This window comes from Sceloporus occidentalis, unplaced genomic scaffold (assembly GCF_023333645.1).
Source record: "Sceloporus occidentalis isolate IW3139 unplaced genomic scaffold, rSceOcc1.0.p SCAF_1, whole genome shotgun sequence".
NCBI lineage: Eukaryota > Metazoa > Chordata > Lepidosauria > Squamata > Phrynosomatidae > Sceloporus > Sceloporus occidentalis.
The window spans coordinates 246,644,142-246,668,268 of NW_028316981.1; the positions used below are offsets into that span (position 1 = coordinate 246,644,142).

At 38.7% G+C, this 24,127-nt stretch overlaps 1 protein-coding gene across 1 annotated transcript in view; it reads right to left on the reverse strand.

Annotated features, from left to right (window-relative positions):
• ADAMTS19 (ADAM metallopeptidase with thrombospondin type 1 motif 19) overlaps positions 1 to 24,127 on the reverse strand; it is a 151,904-nt gene that overhangs the window by 47,658 nt on the left and 80,119 nt on the right. The window contains exons 9-15 of the mRNA XM_089512177.1: positions 18,410 to 18,550; positions 15,281 to 15,431; positions 12,931 to 13,032; positions 8,393 to 8,523; positions 6,696 to 6,868; positions 5,004 to 5,131; positions 1,488 to 1,608 (exon numbers count right to left, since the gene is read on the reverse strand). Of these exons, the coding sequence (XP_089368303.1) occupies positions 1,488 to 1,608; positions 5,004 to 5,131; positions 6,696 to 6,868; positions 8,393 to 8,523; positions 12,931 to 13,032; positions 15,281 to 15,431; positions 18,410 to 18,550 (947 nt within the window). The remainder of the gene's footprint in view (positions 1 to 1,487; positions 1,609 to 5,003; positions 5,132 to 6,695; positions 6,869 to 8,392; positions 8,524 to 12,930; positions 13,033 to 15,280; positions 15,432 to 18,409; positions 18,551 to 24,127) is intronic.

Here is a 24,127-nt window from a genome sequence, read left to right on the forward strand (position 1 = left end):
AAATTCTGCCAGATATTGTAATGGCAGTAAACCTTGGGTGCCTGAACTATTTGTGTGAGGCATATCACTGCCCCTTTCCACCCATCTGTCCAGCCCCTATAAAATACAAAACTAAAAACATAAAATTAAACTACAGTCTTAAACGAAATGAAAAAGCAGTACAATTAAAACAAAACAACACACACTTAAAAGCTTCTCCTATAAAAACTTTATTTTAAAATCTTTGTAAGAATAAAAAAAGTCTTTGCTGGTGAAGGAGGGAATCATTTTAGCCTCCCAACGATGGGAGTTCCAGAACCTCAGGGCAGCTGTAGAGAAGGCCCCGTCATGTGGCTCCTCTAGCTGTGCTTGTGAAGCTGGTGATAGTGAAAGAAGGACCTTTCCTGAAGAGCCCAGGCCTACGTTTGAGAGCCTAAAGGGCCTAACATTTCCTTCAGTGTTTCCTCCCCCCAACAATACACTCAGCCCTCTGCATCCACAGATTCAATATTGAACATATTCCCTCAAAAATGGGACCTGAGCATCCATTGATTCTGGTATCCACAGGAGGCCTTGGAACCAAACCTCAGTGGATACCAAGAGCCCATTGTATTCATTTATTTATTTTTAAAAAATCATTCCATGGATGTAGCAGAAAATATCAAATCCACCTGTTGTAGTTTATAGGCCCAATCCATAAGCATCTTGGGGAAACAAGGAAACCTTTTGATTCTGTAGACCAAAGATCCCATATTGCCCATTTCAACCTTAGAACCAGATGAAACACTTCCACCATTACCTCTATGCCTGCAGAGCTTTCTACAGGCATACAGGACAGTTACCACTGTGGTAGTGCCTCCCTGCCAACAGAGAAGCAAAATGAGTGTCCCAGAAAATACTGAACTGTTATATAAAATGATATTTGACTATGAAATATAATATTTATTTATTGATCAAAGATACATGTTTTGGAACAGTCTGTATATGTTTAGACTTCTTTTTAGTGTGTTTTTAAAAAAGTTTTCACTTCTATTAACTGACAGGTATCAGAATTTCTACAACTGTTCAACTCAGCTAGATTATTTAAATGTCAAATTCATGCTAAATGCAAGTATTTATCAATATATGTTTAATAATTTCTTTTTGGATATAGGATCTTCTTTCTTACCTTTCACTGAGATCCTAATGTTAGCAAATTGCTAATCTAGACAAATATTTATGTTCAAGTATAGTAAATAAACCCAGATATTATATGTCAAAAAGTATACACTGAGGTTTACTACATACTTACTCTCATCTGTTCTTAATTACCCAGATCTCAGCCCTAAGAACTTTGAAAATGGGTAAAAGTACAGTGATTTTCCCTATAATCATTACATTTTATGAATGTTATGCTATAATTTAATCAACATAAGAAATAGAAGATTGTTAAACAATTTAACTGCAGCAAAAATATTCAAATCACAAACAGACTTCGCAAAGACTAATTCAATTAAAAGGTGGTTTACCTGCTCCTCGTGTATGATTAAAATCTCCTTTAACAACTCTACATGATTTCCCATCTCCATTGCAGACACCGCAGTGATCTTCCCATGCCAAAGAACCCAATATGCCATCACATCCAAACTTCTAAGGTAAAAAGGAAACATCACATTCTTCTGAAAGTTCTGCTATTTTAATCCAACTTGCAATGAAACAGAGATTATCATTACAGTAACTTGGCTTCCAGAGAAAATCACCACCAGGTGTTGTTCATGAGAAAGTACAATGAACTGTGGATGTATAGTAGTTATCTCTCCTAATTTTAGTAGAGTGTTATTTTATTTTATTTCATACCCAAGGGAACAGTGGCCTGGGTTGTTGCCATATTACAGAATTAATGCAGTTTGACACTGCTTTGATTGACATGACTCAGTACTATGGAATCCTATAACTATAATAACTGTAATTCTCTCTTTACTGAAAGAAAAGTTACTATTTTCTTATCTTCTTCTCCAGTACATCTATAAACCCATAGTTTAGCATTTCAATATAGACATGATTTCACTGGCAGGCCCCAAGTATTTCAAAATCATTGTCATAGCTATTTCTTCATACATTTCACAGTAGAAATGCTACTAAGTGGAATACTTTTAAGAGACTGTCTGCACCACTTGTTTTTAATATGATATGCCATTTAACATACTAGAAACAGCTGGTGCAGCACACACTTTATCCTTGTCCCTTGGAGAAATCCAGTGATGCACCACTTTTCTTCCTGTCAAGTAAATTGAGTGGAATGACACAGCACAATGTTATAATTAAACCCTTCAGGTGGTGTGCTGCCATATATTATCTAGGATAAATTTATTCAAGAGTAAGTACAGCAATAAATACAACAATAAGCTCTACTGCACAGACGGACTGAAAGAATATTTTAAAATATTCCAAAAATGTATATCTTGAGTGTCAGCAATTACGCTCAAGGTGAAATCTAGAAAGAAACTTTGCAGTTCAGGACTTGTGCAGAAAGTGCTGTAATTCAGGACTTATTCTGCAGAAAATTCATAAATGGCTTTTTGTGTGGAAAACAGAATTTGCTGTGCAGGAAACAAAATTTTCCATGTAGAAAATAGTATTTGTGCACAGAAACACTTGCATATTTTGTGCAGAATAAATGCCAAATTACCCATGTAGAGTCACTAAAAATTGCTCAGGTTTTAAAGCCTTCCTTACAGTGTGAAGAGAATTGCTAACATAATTCCTTCCTTCCTTTGAGAATGAAATTCATGAAAAAGTGCATCCCTAGAAGCAGATACCCAAAGTTTTTTTTTTAAAAAAGGAAAAGGTTAATTACAACATTACAGTTACAAGGTATGGTGGTTCAGTCTTAAGCAAAATTTAAATGAAAGTGCATGTCATGGTTAAGTCACTTCTGCACTATGGCAAAGGCAAGCTAGTAAAACATGGTGTAGATAAAGTTCAGTTCCTTCTTACTATGGTATAAAAGACTGAGAATCTACTTGATCTGTGTTGTTTCTTCTTTCCTGCCCATGCACAGAATCAGTTATTTCTTTTCCAGTTTGTGTACAGCTATCCAAAAAAGAAAACTATGGTTCTACATTTCCTCTAAACAAAAATTTGAAGCTTGTTCCAAATCCTGATTTGGAGGGTTAGTACAAATCATAATTTACCAGTATAACACTAAACTACAATTTGCAGCAATGCTGAAAATTCTGAGGGATCAAACTAAAAAGGACATGTGATTGGCCCTTGTGTGCTTATTTTCTTTCATTAAATAACAACCACAAAGGAGGGCTGTAGTGGGGGTTCCCCTCCTGCTGTGGCTTTTTATTGCCAGTGGTCATGTTCTCCCAAGGCACAAAGCAGCCAAAATGACTCCAATCCAGAGGGGAACTAGTATGGAGGCAAAAGGACAACACCTTGGTCAGAAACTGATTACCACTTTCTCTTGTAGCATGCTGTGCCAACGTAGCTTCTCAGAGAAGAACCTTCCTGTTTCTGGAGAATATTGCTTGGGGAACTGAGCTCTGGTGTGCTTCTATGTTTTCTTCAGTCCTGGCTCCTCACCTGCCCTCTGATCCTGATTACTTTGGATCTAAACTACAGATCTATCCTTTGATCCTGACTGAACCTTCATCTATATTCCTAGTTCTTGACTTCTGTCTCATTTCAGTCTGTTCCCTGTGGCTCCTTCTGGAAAATTCTGTCATATCATAGTTCCATGGTCACCACCTCCATATACAGAGAGAGCTGTGGGAGGGGGGACCCAAACGAACAATCACATGATTAACATTATCTCTAAATTTTGCTATGAGAATCCAAGAGAAGAAAGACATGAGCAAAAGCCTAAGCCTGTATGATATGATATTTCTCATTGGATTCTCATGAGCTTTATTAAATGTTAGGGCACATACTACTGGGATGTTCTCCTCTTTAAATGCAGAGAAATAGTATGATAGCATTTTTGTTTAGCTCCCATTAATTTTTGTATCTGTACAGAGGATAATTTTCTAGTGGTTTGTCACTAAAGTCATATAATGTTTATGGTGAATGTCATAAAATGTTGCTGACCATTTTAAATAACATTTTTAAATGCATGTGTTGAGAAAAATGTATTTCCATATTATGTTGGGGGAGTTCTAGGCTGAGAAACTGACAAGAAAATTCTGAAACACTAAAATTCACAAAACAGTCTCAAAATCTATAAGGCCTGCTCCCAAACAGAAGTCTTTTACTTGTTTGCCTCATACATTTTTGAAACATAGACATAAATTTTGTGTTCCATACTAAAACGACAGCAAAAACTGCCAGTGGCCAACTGTATTGTTAAAACATCTTAAATGGATAGGGAAGAGGAGGGGAGGGGAGAGTTTCTCAATAAAATAAATGTAATCTGAAACGAAATAACCAAACCAATAGAAAATAAATTAAAGGGAAAGAGTCCCAGATTGTAAGACAGAAATAGATTAAAGGGCCTATAAAAGTCAAGGGAAGAGTAAAAACTCCACAGACAAAACCTATTCATTGTGCTCTTGTTTGCCTGAGATCAAAAGACAATCAGGAAGGATGATGACAGGCTTCATCAATGCATGCAAATGTAGTGCAGATTCCCACTCAAGGGAATGTGATAAGATCATTAACTTTGTTCTTTGCTCTAGAATGTCCTAAAAGGGTTTGGGTTTTTTTTGCACAGGTGCAGAGCCGATGTGTGCTTGTTCATGGACCATAAAAGAGCATATAATTGGTATTGGTTTTCCTCCATCCCACCATGAAAGACAGAATAAGTTTAAAGAAGGGCCAAGCATATCTAAAGCAGGAATGAGAATTATGCAGCCCTCAAGATAATGTTGGATGACAGATATCAGAATTCATCCCCTTTGGCTATGCTGGTTAGGGCTGCTGGGACTTCAAGTCCAACAACATCTGGAGGGCCACATAAATCACACCTCTGATCAAAAGATTAGGAGAAGCACTGCACAATAAACAGATATTAAAAGTTGTCTTTGAAAAGGTTGATTTACCTGACATCTCCCATTTGCACATATATCCAGTTCCTGATGGCCACATGAAGTTCCGTCCATAACTTTCTCTGTTACTAGTATTGGCTGATCTTTTCCATTTGGAGAGCAAAACAATGCACAAGGTTTTTCTATACAAATAAGTGAAAAAACATGTCAGCTTGATAAAAGCCTTTTCACAGAAGCAAATTTCTCCCATAAAGAGCTGGTGTGGTGTAGTGGTTTGAGCACTGGACTACGACCCTGGAGACCAGGCTTTGATTTCTAGTTCAGTCATGAAACCCACAGGGTGACCATAGGCAAGTCACACTCTCTCAGCCCTAGACGGAGGCAAAGGCAACCCCTCTCTTAAGAAACTTGCCAAGAAAGCACAACGATAGATTTGTCTTAAGGTTGCAAAAAGTCAGAAATGGCTTGAAGGCACACAACAACAGCAACAACAACAAGCTGTTAAAAATAACATTGGTACTATATTCAAGATATGCATTATGAACACATTCCAGAAGGAATTTTGCAAATATAAGCCTCATTAAAATAAATGAGAGTTATACAAAGCTGCAAAGTGCTTGTCGTTATAGTAGGCTGTGCACAAGGAAAGCTCCCCCTTCAAGTGGGCATTATAATAAAACTTTTTCATGTTCCTGCTGAGAGTCCAGTGTTTGTGTATGTGTCTTCAAGTGGCCTGTCAATTTATGGTGACCTCATGAATTTCATAGGATTTTCCTAGGCAAGGAATACTCAAGAATGATTTTGTCAGTTCCTTCCTTTGAAATGCAGCCTTTGTAGTTGCTGTTGTGTGTTTTCAAGTCATTTGTGATTTATGGTGACCCTAAAACAATGTTAGGAGTGAATGTAGTGTAGTGATTTAAATGTTAGACTATGAACAACTCTAGGGAACAGAATTCGAATCCTCCCTCAGCCATAAAAACCCACTGCATGACCTTGGGCAAATCACACGTTCTATGCCTGTGGGGAAGGCAGCAACAAACCCCCTCTGAATAGATCTTGCCAAGAAAAACCCATGCTAGATTCCCATTAGAGTCACCATACATTGGAAATGATTAAAAGACACACAACAACAAGGTGACCCTATCATGGGATTTTTCTGGCAACATTTGTTCAGCGTTAATATATGCATACATACAATTCATACGTACATATATAGTTAGCATATATAGATGAACACAACACCTAGCGTGGACAATCAAGGGGTTTCAGGGGGTATTTTTGTTAGTTTTCTGAATGCACACTCTCTTGAAATCAGCCAGTGCCTGTACATATAGTGGAAATGAAAATATTTTGAAAAGGGTTGGGCATACTCAGAATGAGGGGGAAGAAACACTATTTAGAAACAAAAGAAGGATAGAACAGAGTGGCCACTGACATCAGCTAGCAGTCCCTTTTCCCAGCCTCTAACTTTGAAAGAGCAGGATGACTTCAGTCAGAGGTGTGCCAGAAGAAGGAACAGTTGAACCTTTACCATCCTCTGTGCTGTAGCCTCAATGAAAAGAGGCAAAAACCAGTCCCATGACACAGTCTTCCAGTCTTTCTCTGACCTGTTTAATGAGTCAGGAACCAGGGTTTTGAGCACATGCAATGGTTCTCAGCTCTCCAATGTAACCCTTAAGAATAAATTTTTAAACTGCTGATCCATCACAGTGACACCACAATTGCTAGAATATGCACTATTCTTACCTTCATCTATCACAGCCTGCCAGTGTTGCACATGTTTCTGATAGGATGGCCTCACACTGAAGACCTGACACTGCCAGTCCCTGAATCCAGGTACTCCAGGAGGACAAGAGGGATTCTCACATATTTTATATTGTATTCTAGAACCATGGCATTCTCCCCCATCATGAACTGGACTAGAGAAGACAAATATAAAAATAGTCACCTATTTGCAGAGGACTCAATTGAACTGACACATTTTATCCATACAATGTTTTATACATTGGTTGTTAGAACAAGAGGTAACTAATGATTGCCCCAGATATCCTGCTTTTAAGGAGAAAACAAAAACATTAAAAGAGATGCTTGCATAAAGTAGCTAGTGCAATAAGAGGAACAGATGGTCATCATCTCAAGATAATAATGCCATGGGAACATCACTGCCCTAAACCAGAGATGGGTAAAATGATATATAATTGTTGAGTCCCCTCTCACCTTTGCTTCTTCTAACACCAAACAAATTATTAATGAGGAAAACCTTAGACCTGAACTATTCTTCCAACATCTGAACATACAGTACAGTAGTGATCTGCACATGAACTATTACTGCACACTGATTGGCCAGTGCTGCATTATAGACTATGGATACCATCCTGATGGTAGATTATGAGGCATAGGCCCCATACAGACAGGCCAAAATAAAGCTGCTTTGGGTTACTTTGGAGGTATGCTGTTTAAATGATGCATGCGTCCTAAGAGTCTGAAAGACATGCCAAAACCACACGCCTTCAGATTTATGCTATCACAAGTCACAAGTTGTTTGTCATTGTGGACCAACACCCATCCCCCAAAACACCTTATAAGCAGTACAACTCCCCAAAATGGCCATTTCCAGGTTGTCAGAGAACTGTGTGTGTGTGTGTATGTTAATGGAAGCGTATCCAGCTATTTTCCTGTAGGCAGATACAGTCAAGGATGTAATCTTGCGGAGCTTGCCAAGGACCTCCAAGGTCCTTGAGAATGGCTGTCACAGCACAGATGGGTAGTGTGAAAAGTCCCCAAGATATGGACATCTAGTTAGGGATATGTTTAAGGGATGGGGATAAGCAAAATAGGGTTGCCCTGTTTCTGGCCTGGTCACAGTTGAAGAGCCAGCAGCAAAAACAATTATCTTTGTCATGAATCCAAACACAGAGTAAGACATTTCATAAGGGTTTTGTTGTACAAATGATTGGAACTTTCGTCATGCTAAAATGTGTAACACAGAGGTTAAGAGACTGAGCTATGAATCTGGTTTGAATCTTGCCTCCACCATTAATTGTCTAAGTGGCCTTTGGCAAATCATATTCTCTATACCTCAGTCCAGCCATCTGCAGTAATAATACTGACATCTTAAAATGTTCTAAAAATTTCAAGTATGGATTAAAAAGTGAAGTACTTTGTATATTCCAATACACTGAAAAATGTTGTAGGGTTCCCATTTCAATGGTCTATATGTGAATGGTAAAGCCATACATGTGGTATGTGTATGGCAGAGCCAGTGGATTTAGCAGGGAGGCACCCCATCCTGTACTGGGAGGAAATGGCAACCACTTCTCTGGAATCATGGGGCCCTCAGGGTTGTAAGACTTAATGATATGTATCTATGCAAACCTGGCTTGAAAATGCTGTATTAGTAAGTACGCTACAGGACAAATGGTATAAGCTTTTGTTGTTTTTACCCAGAGCATCTACGTTGTCGACTGCTGATTCCAGTGTTGCAGGTTCTGCTACAAGTACTCCATGTGCTCCACTCTGCCTCCATGTGTCCAGGGAAAGACGTCTTACTGGTACATTCTCCAGCCTTACACCACTATTGTAAAAGTTGGGTTTTAGGTTAACAGATTTGGGGCAAATTTGAGCAAAATTCATTTGCCCTCTGTATTTTCACAAATAAGCCTCTTCCTTAGAAGTATCATATAGATGATTATTTGAGCTCCAATTCAGCATGTATTCATATACACAGTTCATCTTGAACTCCAAATCAGCATGTACTCATATATACAGTTCACTGCTCAGCACTTAGAGGAGTGAATCCAAAAGAAAGGATACATTTTGGTTTGCTTCTCTTGACAGTCCCAAAGACACTAAACAGACTTAACAATCCACAGTTTCCACAACTATCTCTGCTCCCCTGGTGTTGATGGAAGTACAGATAGAAGTATGGACTATAACAACTGGGCTGGTTGTACATCTTGTTCCTTTCTTACTTCAAATCTCCTATTTTGAAACACCTGCTAATAATTTACAACATTGCTTATCCCTAAATTCTAGACCTTATAAAAGCCAGGGGGGTAGAATGTAGTCTGTACCAGTAGATCTCTGGGTGATGTAAAATAGATTAGCAAAGATGTCTGGCTCCCAACTTTTTAACAATGGCAACAATAAAATTACTCCCCCTACTTACCTTCACCACTAAATTTATAGCGTTGAAATGAAGATAGCTTGGAGAAATCTACATAAACCTCTATGTCGAAAGACTGTGAGTTCAGATCTGGTACCAAGAACAAATTCATGAGCTCTGAATGCATTAGCTCTACATATTTCCTTTGCACCTGACTCTGGCTGGCTGATCCAGAGTCATAGTTAAAAAAACAAGATAGACTCCACAGATCTGAAGGCTGCCCAAAGGGACTCTCCCATTTCAGGACCATCTTGTATTCTTTTGTTGCCTTGTCATGGATACAGCACAAGTATCACAAGAGGGCAATGGATATATTTTTTTTTCTTGTTTGCAGGATATATCCTTTAAATTTTTACTAACCTTTATTAAATATTCAATATTAGTTTTTTTACTGATTGTAATTGTATTTGTATTAGTTGTATTATCTTGTAGTATTTTATTGTTGTGATCCCGCCTCGATCTTTGGAAAGGCGGGAAATATAAATAAACTATTATTATTATTATTATTACATCTTTTATTAATGGCATCAAGCCTTCAAAGGAGAAGTTTTAGAGCAAAAACAATGGGTCCAGAAATGATAGGTTATTGCTGCAGGGAGCACAGCCCTCTTACTGGTGGTAGACAAGTGCTCCTGCATAGAACTGGAACAATGGGAATGTACTGAGTATTTACTATAGGGCCTGAACAGACAGGCCAAAATAAAGCTGCTTCAGGTAACTTTGGAGGTATACTGTTTAAATGATACCTGCATCCTAAGAGGCCAGAAGCCATGCCAAAGCCATGCTCCAGTTCTAAGCAGCTTTGGAGCAGCTTCATGTGTCATTTAAACAGCATATCTCCAAAGTGATCCAAAGCAGCGTTATTTTCGTCTGTCTGTTCAGGCCCATAGTCATTTGAAAATGGATTCTCAACATTTTCCAGACTGTTTGTGAATAAGGAAACGGTGGGGGACAACAATTTTACTGAACATCTCCAAAAAATTAAAGAAAAGAAAAGAAAAATTATCCAGCCTTTTCTTGATCTTTTGCCATTTACATAAGTTGTAGCAGCTGAACCTGTTTCCTCCCAAAATTTGATTATTCTTTGTGCTGCTACTGCAAGTGGCAACAGAAGCAACTGTGCCAGAAGCCCAACCACCTGTTTATATCCTCCACAATATTCCACATCTAGCATTGATACAAGGTATTGTGAGAGAGGCAAAGCAACCCTCACCCATAAAATCATGGTGGGGGGGAATGGAAAACATTCTGCAAAAAGTGTCCTTTTTCTGGGAATAAGGACAAAAGATGTCAGAATTTGGACCCTTTCACACTACAAAACTATAATGTTTGGTTCCACTTTAATTGTCTTGGTTCTATACTATGGAATCCTGCAACTGTTAGTTTAGAGACAGGCATTCAGAATTCTCAGTCAAAGAGCTCTAGTGCCTCACCAAATTACAAACCCCAGGATATAGTTGTGAAGTGTGAAAGTGACCATTTTCTTAGGGGAAAAAAGAATTCTGAAAAATGATGGACCAGTTCTATCTGTCATTATTCAGCACCCAACTCCTTACACATATTTTGAGGCATGAGTGCTGGGAGAAAGTGAGCTGTAAAGTGAATGAATTAATATAAAAGATTGTGGATATATATAGTTTCTAATACAGATATTTCTCTTGTACAAATCTTACAGCAGGTCTATGGGGGCAGAGCAATCTTCTGTCCTATTTTGAGGGAAATGTGGGGCCAAATATGTGTTTAAGCCCAGACATAAAACTTTAATGGACCATGTTTGTTTGTTTGTTTTTTAAAGAACGTGTTGAAGTGAGTTACATATAATGCATATAGGCTCCAACTGTCATTATGTTGCAACATTACACATGGGTCTATTTCTCAAGGTATTAGGTTCACTACTTACATATCTTAAGTAGTGTAAACATCTGAGTTTACAACAGCAACTGTGTTGGCCATACAAGAATGCAAGATACCATATATTGTTGTGTATAAATCGACCTCATATATAAATCAAGGGCACATTTGAGGGCCAAAGTTATGAATTGTGCTTTGGACTTCAGCTCCCAGAAGTTCCAGCCAGCTTGGCCAATAGTCAGGAATTCTGGGAGCTGAAATCCAAAACACCTTCAGGACCAAAGTTTGGAAACCACTGCTCTGCAAAGAAGCTTATGCAGTAATCCCCTATTAAAAATGGTTGCCACTACTCCACACCACCTCAAGAGCCCAAAATAGCAGGAGTGCCACATTGTTCAGGCTTCCTCATACTGCTGCTGAATGCTGCTTGGGCAGGAAAAAAAAGTGAGGAAAGAGGGAGGGAGGGCTGCCTGTCTTTCCCTGGTTTGGGTAAGAGGTGTAATGTGGTGGCAGCACAAGTTCCATACTCTGCCACACCAAGAGAGGTTTCTCGCCTCTGCCTCTTGTCACTGCCTTCGTGCTGGGTCCCTATTTCATCACTAACCCATATATAAATTGACTCAGGTCTTGGAGGCTGATTTTTATCAAAAAGTTTTGATTCATACATAGATACATTAACTAAACTGTAGAGACTCAGACATTTCAATCACCCTACCTTGGAAAGCCACAAAGATAAAACTAGGTACACTACTTACTTCCATTTGGATCTATGTGCTGTCTGCCCTTTTGTTTGCACTGAAAACATATCTGGATTTTCTACTTATCATCCCTTTTACTTTATGACTGCACATAAGCACATGCACAGCTTGGGCAAAATTCACAAATATTTTTTGTTGAAAGATTTTTTTATGCAATTTTTTAAAAGTAAGTTTTAATAAAACTGGCCAATAATTCAGTAAGAATAATATGATGTTTTGAGTATTCCTAATGGGCACTGGAGAATCATTTGTTAACCTAAGTTTTTAAACATATTTGTACTAAAAGATATACAAGCGCAAAATCCATCAGAAAGAGACATTACATGAATTTATAACATTCTCAGAGAAGCTTTGTGATGAGAATGCAATGAACTGATTACTATAATCCAGAAACACAGTATTTTTTTAATTGACAGATACAAAAAAAAACCTATTGATTTTAATAGTTTTGGATTTCATACAATATTATTTACTTCACTTAGTTCCTTTTTCTTTCTGAAAGTAAGAATTTCACCTCTTGGCTGTGCTTTACAAGGGAATGGGAAAATAAAGTACTAGTTTTCATCCTGCACCATGACTATAAATCAAAATTTTATACTGTTATAAAATAGAGTTATATCCCACATGAATAAAGAAAGTGGAATGAAATGTATGCACAGAAAAGGGACAACCATTTTCTTATAATCTAATATGGAGTTCTTAAACTGTTCATTTCATTATAGTCTCCTCTCTCTAAGGGTGAAGCCACACTGCAGAATTAAAGCAGTTTGACACCATGTAATTGCTATGACTCTATCCTACAGAATCCTGGAATTTATAGTTTTACAAGGTATTTTGCCTGGTCTGTCAGAGAGCTCTGATGCCTCCCAAACTACAAATCCCAAGATTCTGCAGAACAGAGTAATGGAAGTTAAAATGATGTCAAACTGCTTTAATTCTGCAGAGTGGATTCAGTCTAAGAACACAATTCTTAAAAAAATATTAACAAATGCTCACAGAGATACAAGAACCCCTGAATCTGTGCATATTAATCATGGATGCAATATTTAAAGAACCTAACTTTGCATTAGGATTACTACATTAAAAAAGCAAACAAACCATGATATATATTGAAGGGTAGAATTAAGATCACAACAAAACCAGAAAAATAAAGAAAACCTGATTCACAATGTCCACGTGTTAAGACTACATTGTGTTAACAGTATACCTTTCCAGTGTCACAATCAGTTCCATCCATTGGTGGATCCAGCTTAGTTTTACATTCCTTCTCCCCTTCCACCTTACACCACAGGCCAGTGCAAATAACATGCTGGAAAGAAACAGATGCTAATAATGAAAAAGCTAATATATAAATATTCTTTATCCGTTTCACAAGGAATTTACTGGTTTTAAAATATGCCACATAGATAGTGATATATAGATAGAGACAGTGATATACATAATTACTACATTGTATATGTTGTTGTATGCCTTTAAGTCATTTCTGACTTATGGTGACCCTAAGAATTGTGAAATTCTTGTCAAAACTTGTTCAGAGGGGGTTTGTCTTTGCCTTCCTCTGAAGCTGAGTGTGATGTAAATCAAAGTCACCCAGTGGGTTTCCATGGCTGACCAGGGAATCAAACATGGTATCCAGAGTCTCAGGTTAACAGTCAAAATACTACAGCATGCTGGCATTGTATACAGAATTCTAAAAATACCTTGCTGAGGCAAAATAAAATATACAACATTTTATGTCCTAAAGTTATATGGCTTCCTGAGGATTCCTGATGCTTTGCCTGATCAACAGGCTTTTTAGATAATACTAATTCCCTGGAACGTATCTACATAAATATGAGGTACAAGTCTTTATTTATTTTGTAGAAATGCCCAGGTCCATGCATCAGCTTCTTTGGGGGCAAAGAAAGAACTTCTAATAATCCATTTACAAACAGTGCTGTACAATTCCCCCCCCCCCCCAAATCTATCTCCTTGAAAGTGAAAAAAGTATGTGTGAAGGGTTTCATTTCATGCATTGTTTCCTCAAATCATGTTTGATTGCATTGTGAATGGGGGGGGGGGGGGACTAGGTATCTGAAATCACCTGAAGGTGACATTTTACATATTTATCTGATTTACAGGCTACCTTTCTCCTTAAACTGGTAGTGAAGGTGGCTTTCAACAAGTTAAAAAGGAACAGATGAAAGCATACAAATATATTAAAATATCATTTAAAAGTTATAAATTTAAACAGTTAAATTAAAAGGAATTTAAAATGCAGCAATAAGGAAAGTACAGTAACAATTTCCCTCATCAGAAATTAATCAATTGCCCAAAATCTGCCAGGACAGAAAGGCCTTTGCCATATGGGCAAAGGACAACAGTCTTAATTAGTGGAGACCCACTAAGTGAATGAGACTTGGGACAATACTTAATTGCAGCTATTAGATTTAGCTCAGATTGTCTAGTCAGTCACAACTACTAATATTCAACTAATTGTATAATCTCATTTAGGAAAACTTATTCAATTCTGGGTCCACTATGAAAAGCAAGAGAATGTTTTATTTAAGTCTTACATTTGAATACAACAAATTTATGGGACTATCTGATAAATTAAAATATTTCTTTGTAGAAGATTTAGAATTATCCATGGATCTCTGTCTTGTCAGAAATATATTCATACATACTATGTGTCCACATGCTATATACCCAATGCAGCTAGGATTATACACAAAGATAAAGGCTAGAGGATGTTCTGGTGCTAACTTTCCTCTTCCCATTTGTTTCAGTGCACTCATCCCTCCACATTTGCAGCTTTGACTTTTTCAGATTTGATTATTCACAGATTTTATTAACATGTTCTCTCTAGGAATATCTAGAGCCTCTCCAGTGAAACGCTATGATTGACTTTAACCAAAAGTTTCACTGAAGGACCTAGGAATTCCTACAGAGAACACTCCACTAGGCATTTGTACCTCCTCCAGCACAGTTCTATGGTCAATGTCTGGCAGATGTTGACCACAGTTTTGCACTGGAGAACCTAGAGATTCCTAGAGAAATGTTCTCTCAGGTAAAAACATAGTGTTTTTGTTATTTGTGGGTTTTCCACATTCACGGGAGTCCTGTGCCCCTAACTCCAGCAAATGTGGAGGGACAAGTGTACTATTAATCTTAACCTTCTGATCTAAAGTTGTGATACTAGATAAAACATTTGATACATTTCCTGATAGTTTTACCCTCAGTCTTGTCCTCACAAATCAGAAATATTTCCCCTGTGACAGAAATTCATTTTTTTTCTCTCTTAAAAATAAGAAAAGAATGGGGCTGAGGCATTAGAGGTGGAGGAAGAAATGTCAAATCTTCATTCAGGAAATATGAAACCATCTTCTTGTCATATAACACCTGACCTTTATAAACTGAAAAATGTAAGACAGGATGGAAACAATCTGTGATAGCTTTAGAATCAACCAGTATTTCCTTAATTCTTTAATCCCTCACTCTTCATGCTCTATTATAGAATACGAAAGGTTTAAATTAGGTTTATTACGCGATAAATTGAGATAAATCATTCTTTTCACCTGCATTTCTTGGCAAAATGAAGCTGTTGGTCCGAAGAGGATTTGACACTGCTCATCTGCAGTGTATGTCATCCCTGGCAGTTTTGAAGGAATAATCACAGAATTGAGGCTCTGGGGATTTGTCTGAAGCAAGCAGTTACTGGCCTTTGACCTGGAAATATACAAAGGTTTAGAAGATAGTGAATGGTAATAAAGATGGTAGTATGATGTAGATTAGTATGTAAATTAGTATGATGTAGAATACAATTTTAAATTAGTTTAAAGGTTGTTCTGACAAACTGAGAATATGAACTTTTGTAATACACAAGTCATTTCAAAATAAGCAGCTTAATTAAGGGGTAGAAAATAAAAATGGGACTAAACAAAGAACATGTAAAGGAAGTCCCCCCTCCCCAATTAAAGATAATTAACATTTGTCCATGTTCACACCTGCATTTAATTTCCATTTTATTGCACACAGTCAGCCCAAGCCAGTTTTGGAAGATGTATGAACAACCCTGAATACTGGATCCATAATTCTGCCAAAGGGTTTGTGCATACAATATTGTGAGGATCTTCCTTAATAGGTAAATTTGATAGCCCAAGCTCTGACATTCTAAAAACAATCTCGTTGTCTTCTCAGTTTCACTGTTTGCATTTTCAGTAGAAGACCAAAGAAAGTATATATTTTGAAATACACAAAGGATGTTTATGTTGGTTAGTTGTTCTGTGTAGCCAGGGAAAGATTTATTATTATTATTATTAAACACTACCAATCAGCATTACCTTGACATTATTAACCCCAAATTTACCAGTTTCCTACACTTATTTCATCCAGATTCTGGTAGGATGTACTTCAAAGAAGAAGAATAAAACCTTTTATTAAAGTCTTTTGCTGTAGATCCCCAGCAGACCTAGACAATCTTTATTTTGTGTCTCTGATCCTTTGAGACTGAGTGCTCTGATTTCATGCAGGGCAGAAGAAAATTTATCCTATTTTTTTTAAAAAAACGTTTCCCCTTACTCCATTTTGTTAAGCTACTAAAAAGGATCCAAAAAGTTACACAGTCATCTAATTTTAAGTGCATATACAAATCATTCCTTATACGCTACTGCATATCTGTTTATGATTTGTAATACATCCAGGAGGTATATATAAAAATATTATTAAAATGTGTTTTCTTTTGAAAATTATTAAACCAAAAGTTTTCTATTTTTGAAATACAAAATATAAATATTAAAAATACAGATGCTGAAAACAGGCATTTGAAATATAATGTACAGTCAACCCTCCTCATTTGCAGCTTTGACTTTTGCAGATTTGATTATTATACTAATGCTTCTCGGGGCCCATTGGCCCAGCGAGAAGGTTTTGCTGGCCTCTCACCTTAAGTCACCTGTTGACTTAAAGTAACTCTATTAATTTCATAGGGTTTTCTTAGGCAAGGAATATTCAAGAGGTGGTTCTGCCAGTTTCTTCCACCAAAATAAAGCCTACAGCACCAATGTTCATTGGCATGCTCTCATCCAAGTACTAACCAGGGCTGCGACCTAGTGCCTTTAGGATTTGTGTGTGATTGTGTGTGTATGGGCATACACACACATATACATACATAGTTGTTGGGTCTTCTAGGGTTCTCATGGTTTCCATGGTTGAGTGAGGAATCAAACCCTTATCTCCATAGTCCAATGCTCAAACCACTGTACCACGCTGTCTCAGATACATATACACACATATATAGTTGTGTGTTAAGTTAACACATGGTGTTCCACTTCACTACCACTTCTTGTTTGCTTAGGGGCAAAAGTTTACCCTATACTGAATCAGATAATTTGCCCATCTAGATCAATATAGTCTACACTGATTTGAAGCAGTTGTCCAGGGCTTCAGACTAGTATCACCCAACTCCATCTGTGTTATGTAATCTACAGTTTGGCCAACAGAATAGGTCTTAACAAACTGAATGTACAACATTTTAAAGTGTTGCATGTATGAGAAAAGGAAATACTGGATTTACCACATGTCCAGAAACGACCAAGAAATTACATTGATCTGGAAGTGAAATTGCTTTTGTTGTTTTGTACTCAAGCCTTCAAATATTATCTTCAGTACATGAAGATTTTAAGGTTATAATAACAACTCACAGAGATCTGCTGAAGTTTACAGATGGCATTAGAATCATTCAAGGTATGGTCTTTTGTACCTTTGTTTCTTCCCTACTTTGTCACTTTATTAAATATTTCTGTCATCCTTCCCTTGTCATAGAGGATGCTAGAGAACTGTGAAAAGAAGATGAAATACAATTCTTATAGCAGGCAACCTAGGAATTTATCATGGATAGTCCCATAATTGAGAGCCCTCTTGGTGTAGTGGTTTTAGTATTCGACTATGGAGACCAGGGTTTTGAATCCCCGCTCAGTCATGGAAACCCTCTGGGTGACAAGTCACATTCGCTTAGCCTCCGAGCAAGGCAAAGGCAAACCCCTTTTGAAAAATCGTGCCAAGAAACTCCAACTTGAATTTACTCAATAATAACAAACTCGCATGACTAAGTCATAGTCAAACATCTGCTTTTCAAAATGTCTCTGAACTATTTAAATCAATTAACTATTTGAAAAATATTACCAGCAATATGGAAATCTGTGAAAATATAGGTTATAGAAGATACAATGGGCCCTTGGTATTTGCTGGGGTTTGGCTCCAGGTCCCCCGAGTGGACTCCAAACTCTGCAGATGCCCAAGTTCCATTATATACAACGGCAGAGTAAGATGGTATCTCTTATATAAAATAGAAAAAAATCTAGGTTTCCTTTTTGGACTTTATATATCCTTCAAATAGTTTCAAGCCATAGATTACTGAATCTATGTGGATAAAGAATCCATGGATATGGAGGGCCAACTGTACCAGCAATATAGAAAGCTGAGAAGATACAGATTTTAAAACTTCTATGTTGCCTTAATGAACATTGGCTGCTAATGTTGCCCCGGTGAGTTGTGGGTAACTTTTAATACAGGTTTTCAAATTGTGACACAGAAGTTGCTACAAAGTGTTGAAAACCAGGCATATTTAACATTTATAGTCTTCAGAGAAAATAACTGAACAGATGAAATGGATGACATTAGGCAATTCCACTTCTTGAATGAATTACCTGAGAAATCTTTCCAGATCTTCCCTGCTGCACCGGGACCATGAAACATCTCCAAGATTCTGCCCTTTGATCCATTCTCCAGACATGATATGGAGACCATCTGCACAAGATGGGTGGTCATTGTCATGATTTATTCCCATGCTAAAAATGTGAAAGTATTAAAAATAGAGCTTATTTCAAGTGGAAAAAAAAAGCAGGGAGACTTTTTAAAGAGTTCACTGAAAGGCAGTATTTTCTTTGTTTTTCATTTTATAGAAATTCTTCCAACTAACAATTAAAATATAGACTTTGGCTTCAAACCGACGTGTCAAAAGGACATCAGCGGGACAGTGTCAACACCGTTCATACAGAGGCTGTGGCAATAGCATGCACCTAGCCCCAATCCGGGCCACCGCCATGGTCTTGAATCAGGCTGTAGGAAGGAGTGGATTCTTCCCACTCCTTTATGTCCTGGTTCTTTGGCGATGGCTCTTTGGTGTTTTCCCCGTTTCCTACCATGTTCGGGTCATGTGTCATCTAAATGCTAAGCTCCAAATGCAACTGGAAACCATGTCATTTGGCCCATCTGTTTCGAGCCTATGACAAACAGGAGTTACATGGTTGGTGATTACAGTTTGTTAATGAAGCTAATAACCTAACTAACCTATTGACTATAGTCCTGCTCACAAAACAGATTTCTTAAATTTCAGCAGTAGGAACAATTCAATGAGATTCAGGATAGCAGACAATATTTTAGAATTTAACATATGGGCTGTAATCCTGCACTGAGAGCTGTAACTACATATCTGTAGCTGCATCTCCCAATGCTATCCTCCAAACCCGCCTTTCAGGCAGTGCAACCCCCACCTCCACTAGTCATTTTCATGTTGCTGGAGAGTGGGAGAATGAGATGTGTCCAACTCTAGGATGTAACACTCATCTGTAAAAATGAATTGCAATGACAGGAATCGAACATACGTCATTGTAATTCATTCACACATTCTCTCCTTTCTTGCCTTAGCTCCTTTTATGTTTGGCTCTCCCCCAACTGACTCTTCACCCCCGCCTCCTTCTCACCTTCTGTGAGAAAACAAGCCGGCTGCTACAGACAACTGTGGATGGGCCAGCAGTAAAAAGCTTCCATTCTGAGGAGAATCTACGGTAAAAGCAGGTTTCTTGGTGGGATTGAAGGGGCAGAGGGCACCTGTGACTATAACCCCACTCCAAGGAAAAAATGCCTGCAACCATAGCTCTTTGGTTCATCCTCACTGTGGCAGAAAAACAGCCTCTTTCCACTGCCAGGAAAATGCTGAAGAGCCACCATGGACCTGAGAAGCCTCAAAGTTTTACCCTTGATTTATCCACGGGTCATACTAAAATCCATAACTTTTGACTCAAAATTTGCCCTCTACTTATATTTGAGATCCACTTATAGTCGAGTATATACAGTAAACAGACTAAAACATATTAGATAATTTAATAAGTTAAAACAGGCTAAAATAATTAAACAATTTTAAAAATATGTGTAGTACATTTTAGAGAAATCAGTTCCACCATAAAAGGTTTAATTAAAAAAAAAAACCTTTTGACTTGGTGCTGTAATGAAGCCAGAGTTGACACTCTTCAAACCTCTGGGAAAGACATTACACAACTAATGTGCCAGAACAGTGAAGACCCTCTCCCACATGCTCCCACAGAGTATTTCCCCCATTAACCTGAAACTGAGGAAGGACCTCCAGCAGACCTCAATCCTCTGACATTTAGGGCTTTGCATATTATCACAAGAAACTTTAATCCAGTCCAGGCCAGAACTATATTGGCAACAAGTGCAATTCCTTAAAGACCAGAGTTACAAGACTTCTATAAAGTATCATCTATCCTGATATTATGTTTTGCCCTAGGTGTAGTGTCCAAGTCTATCTTCAAGGACAGACCCACATACAGCATATTACACCAGTCTAATAAGCAATTTACCAGTGCATGAACTGCTATAGCCCAGTTATCCTTGTCTAGAAAATGGCACAGCTGCCAGACCAGTCAAAGCTAGAACCAAGCCACAGATTTTGCTTCTAACATGATTCTGCTTGTTGTTATTATTTTTGTTTTCATTTTTATTATTATTCCTTACTTGTCTCTTCCCATGGTGTGAGGCGGGGAACAACAATAGACCAACAAACACACAACATCAGCTAAAAACACACATCAATTGAAAAGAACAAACAAGATGCAATTACAATTTTAAAATAATTTGGATAGGCTTGCTGGAAAAGACTGGTCTATAATGCTGTTTTAAATTCAAACAACATATTCAGCTGTCAACACACTTCTGGCAGGTTGTTCCACAGTCTAAGGGTGGCTGAAGAAAAGGTCCTCTGGGTGAAAGTTGCCAACATAGTACTGGCTGACTGGAATAAATGTCACCTCAAGGACCTGAGTGTACAGGATGGATAACACGGAAGGAGGTGATCCCATAAGTAACCTGGACTCAAATTATGTAGGGCTTTGAAGGTAATAACCAATACTTTATACCTTGCCCAGAAACTACTTGGCAACCAGTGGAGTGATTTTAATATTGGTATATGATCACGCCTATATGTCCCAGTAACCAACTTAGCTGCTGTGTTTTGAGCTGAAGTTTATGAACTTGATACAGAGGTAGCCCAATGTACAGCACATTGCAAAAGTCCAGCACTGACTCCAACTCATGGCAACCCTGCAGATGAGACACCTCCAAGTCCCTCTATCTTCCACTGATCTGCTTAGGTCCTGTAAATTCAGACTCATATGGGAGGCGTAATTAAGTCTATCCATTTGGCATGTGGTCTTCCTTTCTTTCTACCGCCATCTACCTTTCTTAGCATTATTGTCTTTTCTAATGAGTTGTGCCTTTTCTTGATGTGGCCAAAGTATGACAGCCTCAATTTGATCACATTGGCTTCAAGGGACAGTTCAGGCTTGATCTGTTCTAGGACCCTGATGGATGACAGATGCTGGTACAGGCTCGATGGCCCCTTTTTCTAGTAAGGTGGAGACTTCATCAAGTAGGTTGTTTGAAGGGGGGGAGATGATGTGAAACACTCCAGTTGGGGGGTATTCCCCAAATTCAATGTCATATCCCCTCTGGATGATATTGGGGACTCAGATGTTGGTGGTTATAGCAGACCAGGCAGAATATAAGTAAGCCAGTCTGTTGCCAAAAGGTGCAAGGGGCTTGAGAAATAGCAGGATCGAGGAACTAAAGACACCTCATCCCCTAGTCCCCACATCTTCTTAATGGAAGATCAGTATTTTGAGGAGGAAGGCTACAGTTTACCTGAAGAAGTCGATGACTGGGAAGTATATTTGGAGCTCCTAGCATGGGAAGGGCTGAAACGCCCTGTCCATATGAATAGCAATAGCAAAGCACATTTCTATACCACTTCATAGTGAACTAAGCACTCTCTAAGTGATTTACAATGTGTAAGCCAAGCCAAGGTCTCTGCAAACCATATTAAGGTCTCTGCAAACCATAACAGAGTTTAGAAGAACCTTGATATGTTGAGGGCATACCGTATTTCCTCACAGTCATCCTCCTCTTTAGTGAAAATTCTAACTTCACATCCATCTCATTAAAGAGGTCAAATGGCATGTCTTCTATAGTAAGTCTAGCTTCAGTCTTCAGATCCAAGGTATGTAGGTCCGTAGCCATGCACGTCTCCTTAGGGCGATGGAACCAACCGTAATCTTCACTGCACAATTGACCACATGGCAGGCAGAATGGATTTGTTGGCCTGCCAGAGAATGTGCTTCATCCTGCAAAGACCTGGCCAAACATTTTTTCCTCATCAGGGAGTTTTTCCAGCAGAGCCAAAAGCCTTTCTCATAAATTTTGCTGGTATGCCCCCATGCAGGCTACATAGTTGGCTATGTGGAGACTTAAAGTGGAGGCAGAATAAAAATGTTTTTGCCATAAGATTGTTTACAATCTTTGTCTGCAGGTGTTGAGGACAAATAATGAACAGACTTCATCTGAGACATCTCAACAACAACTGAATTCAGTCTTGGGTGTTTGAAAAGCCAGTTCAAGTCTGTACAAGAACAAACACCAAGTCCAGCAGTGCTGTTTTATGGTGCTTCACTTGAATGTCAAGTGCATTTGCCATTTGTAGGACTTGTTCAGAGAATGCCTGTACATCATCAGTTGGTGATGACTATTTGTGCTCTATCAGACAATGGGATGGGAGACTGGCCTCCAAGTCCCATTCAGATGAAGTCAATTCAGACTCTACCAAACCTGCTTCTGAACAAGGAGGGGACAAAAAAGATGAAGTGGCTCAGGAAATGGTTTCTCCTTTAGAGACTGGTGGTGAGGTGGAACCAGTGAAGGCTATTCTTGTGAAGTGCTTGAACTCTGTACTTGAAGAATAGGAGTGGCCTGCATCGATACTGATGGCTGTTGGTTTAATGAAACAGGCATGGATTGTACCACAGTGAATCTTGTAATTAACACATGTAGTGATGGTAAGGGACATTGTAGTTACAGGTAGCCAGTACAAGGTAGTGTCCACTGTCATCGTCATACAAAATCTCCACAGGATCATGCCTTTATTGCGGAAACCATTGAGTGAGGTGTCTTGTACAGGAATCATGTTGACAATGGTCATAGGAATTATCCTGGAATCTCTTGTCAGACTTGGAACCATGGCTCAAAGGAGATCTAGCATGGTACTATGGAGTGGGAGATTTGGAACAGGATGTAGCAGAGTAATGATACAGGACATGGCAAGGATAAGAAGGGGGTCCTCAGCATGAAAAGCTGTGGCAACCCTGCACGCCTCTGAGGAAAGTTAGTGATTTCATCCTCTGAAGCAGAGCCCACTTGAAGCTCAACATCCTGCAAGGATACAGCAGAGGAGGGAAGTTTTGTGACTGATGCAGACTGCTGGTCGGTAGGGACCTGCTCGGCCAGAGCTGAAGCTGTTTGATGCACCTTGGGATGAGTGTCCTTCTCCATCAGTGTGATTCTTTTTCTTTTTCCTCTTTTTATCAGCATGACATGAGGCAGAAGACTCTGTCCAGTTCCCTGCATAGGTCATCAACCAAGGGAACCAGATCATTCTCTCTCCCATAACCAGATCTGAAGCCAGATTGGAATGGATCGAGATAATCTGTTTCATCCAGAAACCCCTGGAGCTGGGAGGCCACCACTCGGTCCAGAACCTTGCCAAAGAATGGAATATTGGAGACTGGCTGATAGTTATCCAGAATGATGAGATCCAGGGAGGTCTTTTTCAGTAATGGTCTCACCACAGCCTCTTTTAGGCAGCATGGAAATCTGCCTTGCTGCAGTGAAGCATTCATCACCCCCTTACCCAGTTGGCCAGCCCCCCTCTTGCTGCTTTCAAAAGCCAGGAAGGGCAAGTATCCAGTATGCATGTGGTGGCTCTCACTTCTCCAAGGATCCTGTCCACATCCTATGCTGCACAAATTGAAACTTACCCAACAATTCAGGACAAACAGGCACCAAGATTACATCCATTGGACCTGTATCAACTACAATATCCAAGTCAGAGTGAATCCAAGTGATTTTGTCTGCAAAGTCTCTTGCAAATTCTTCACAGTGTTGAGTGGTCTTTGTTTCCTTCTTGGGAGCCAGAATGGAAAAGACCCCTGAACACTCAAAACAGCTCTGCTAGATGACACAATGGAGACACAATGGTGGAGAAGTATAATTTCTTCACTGCCACCATCATTCCTTTC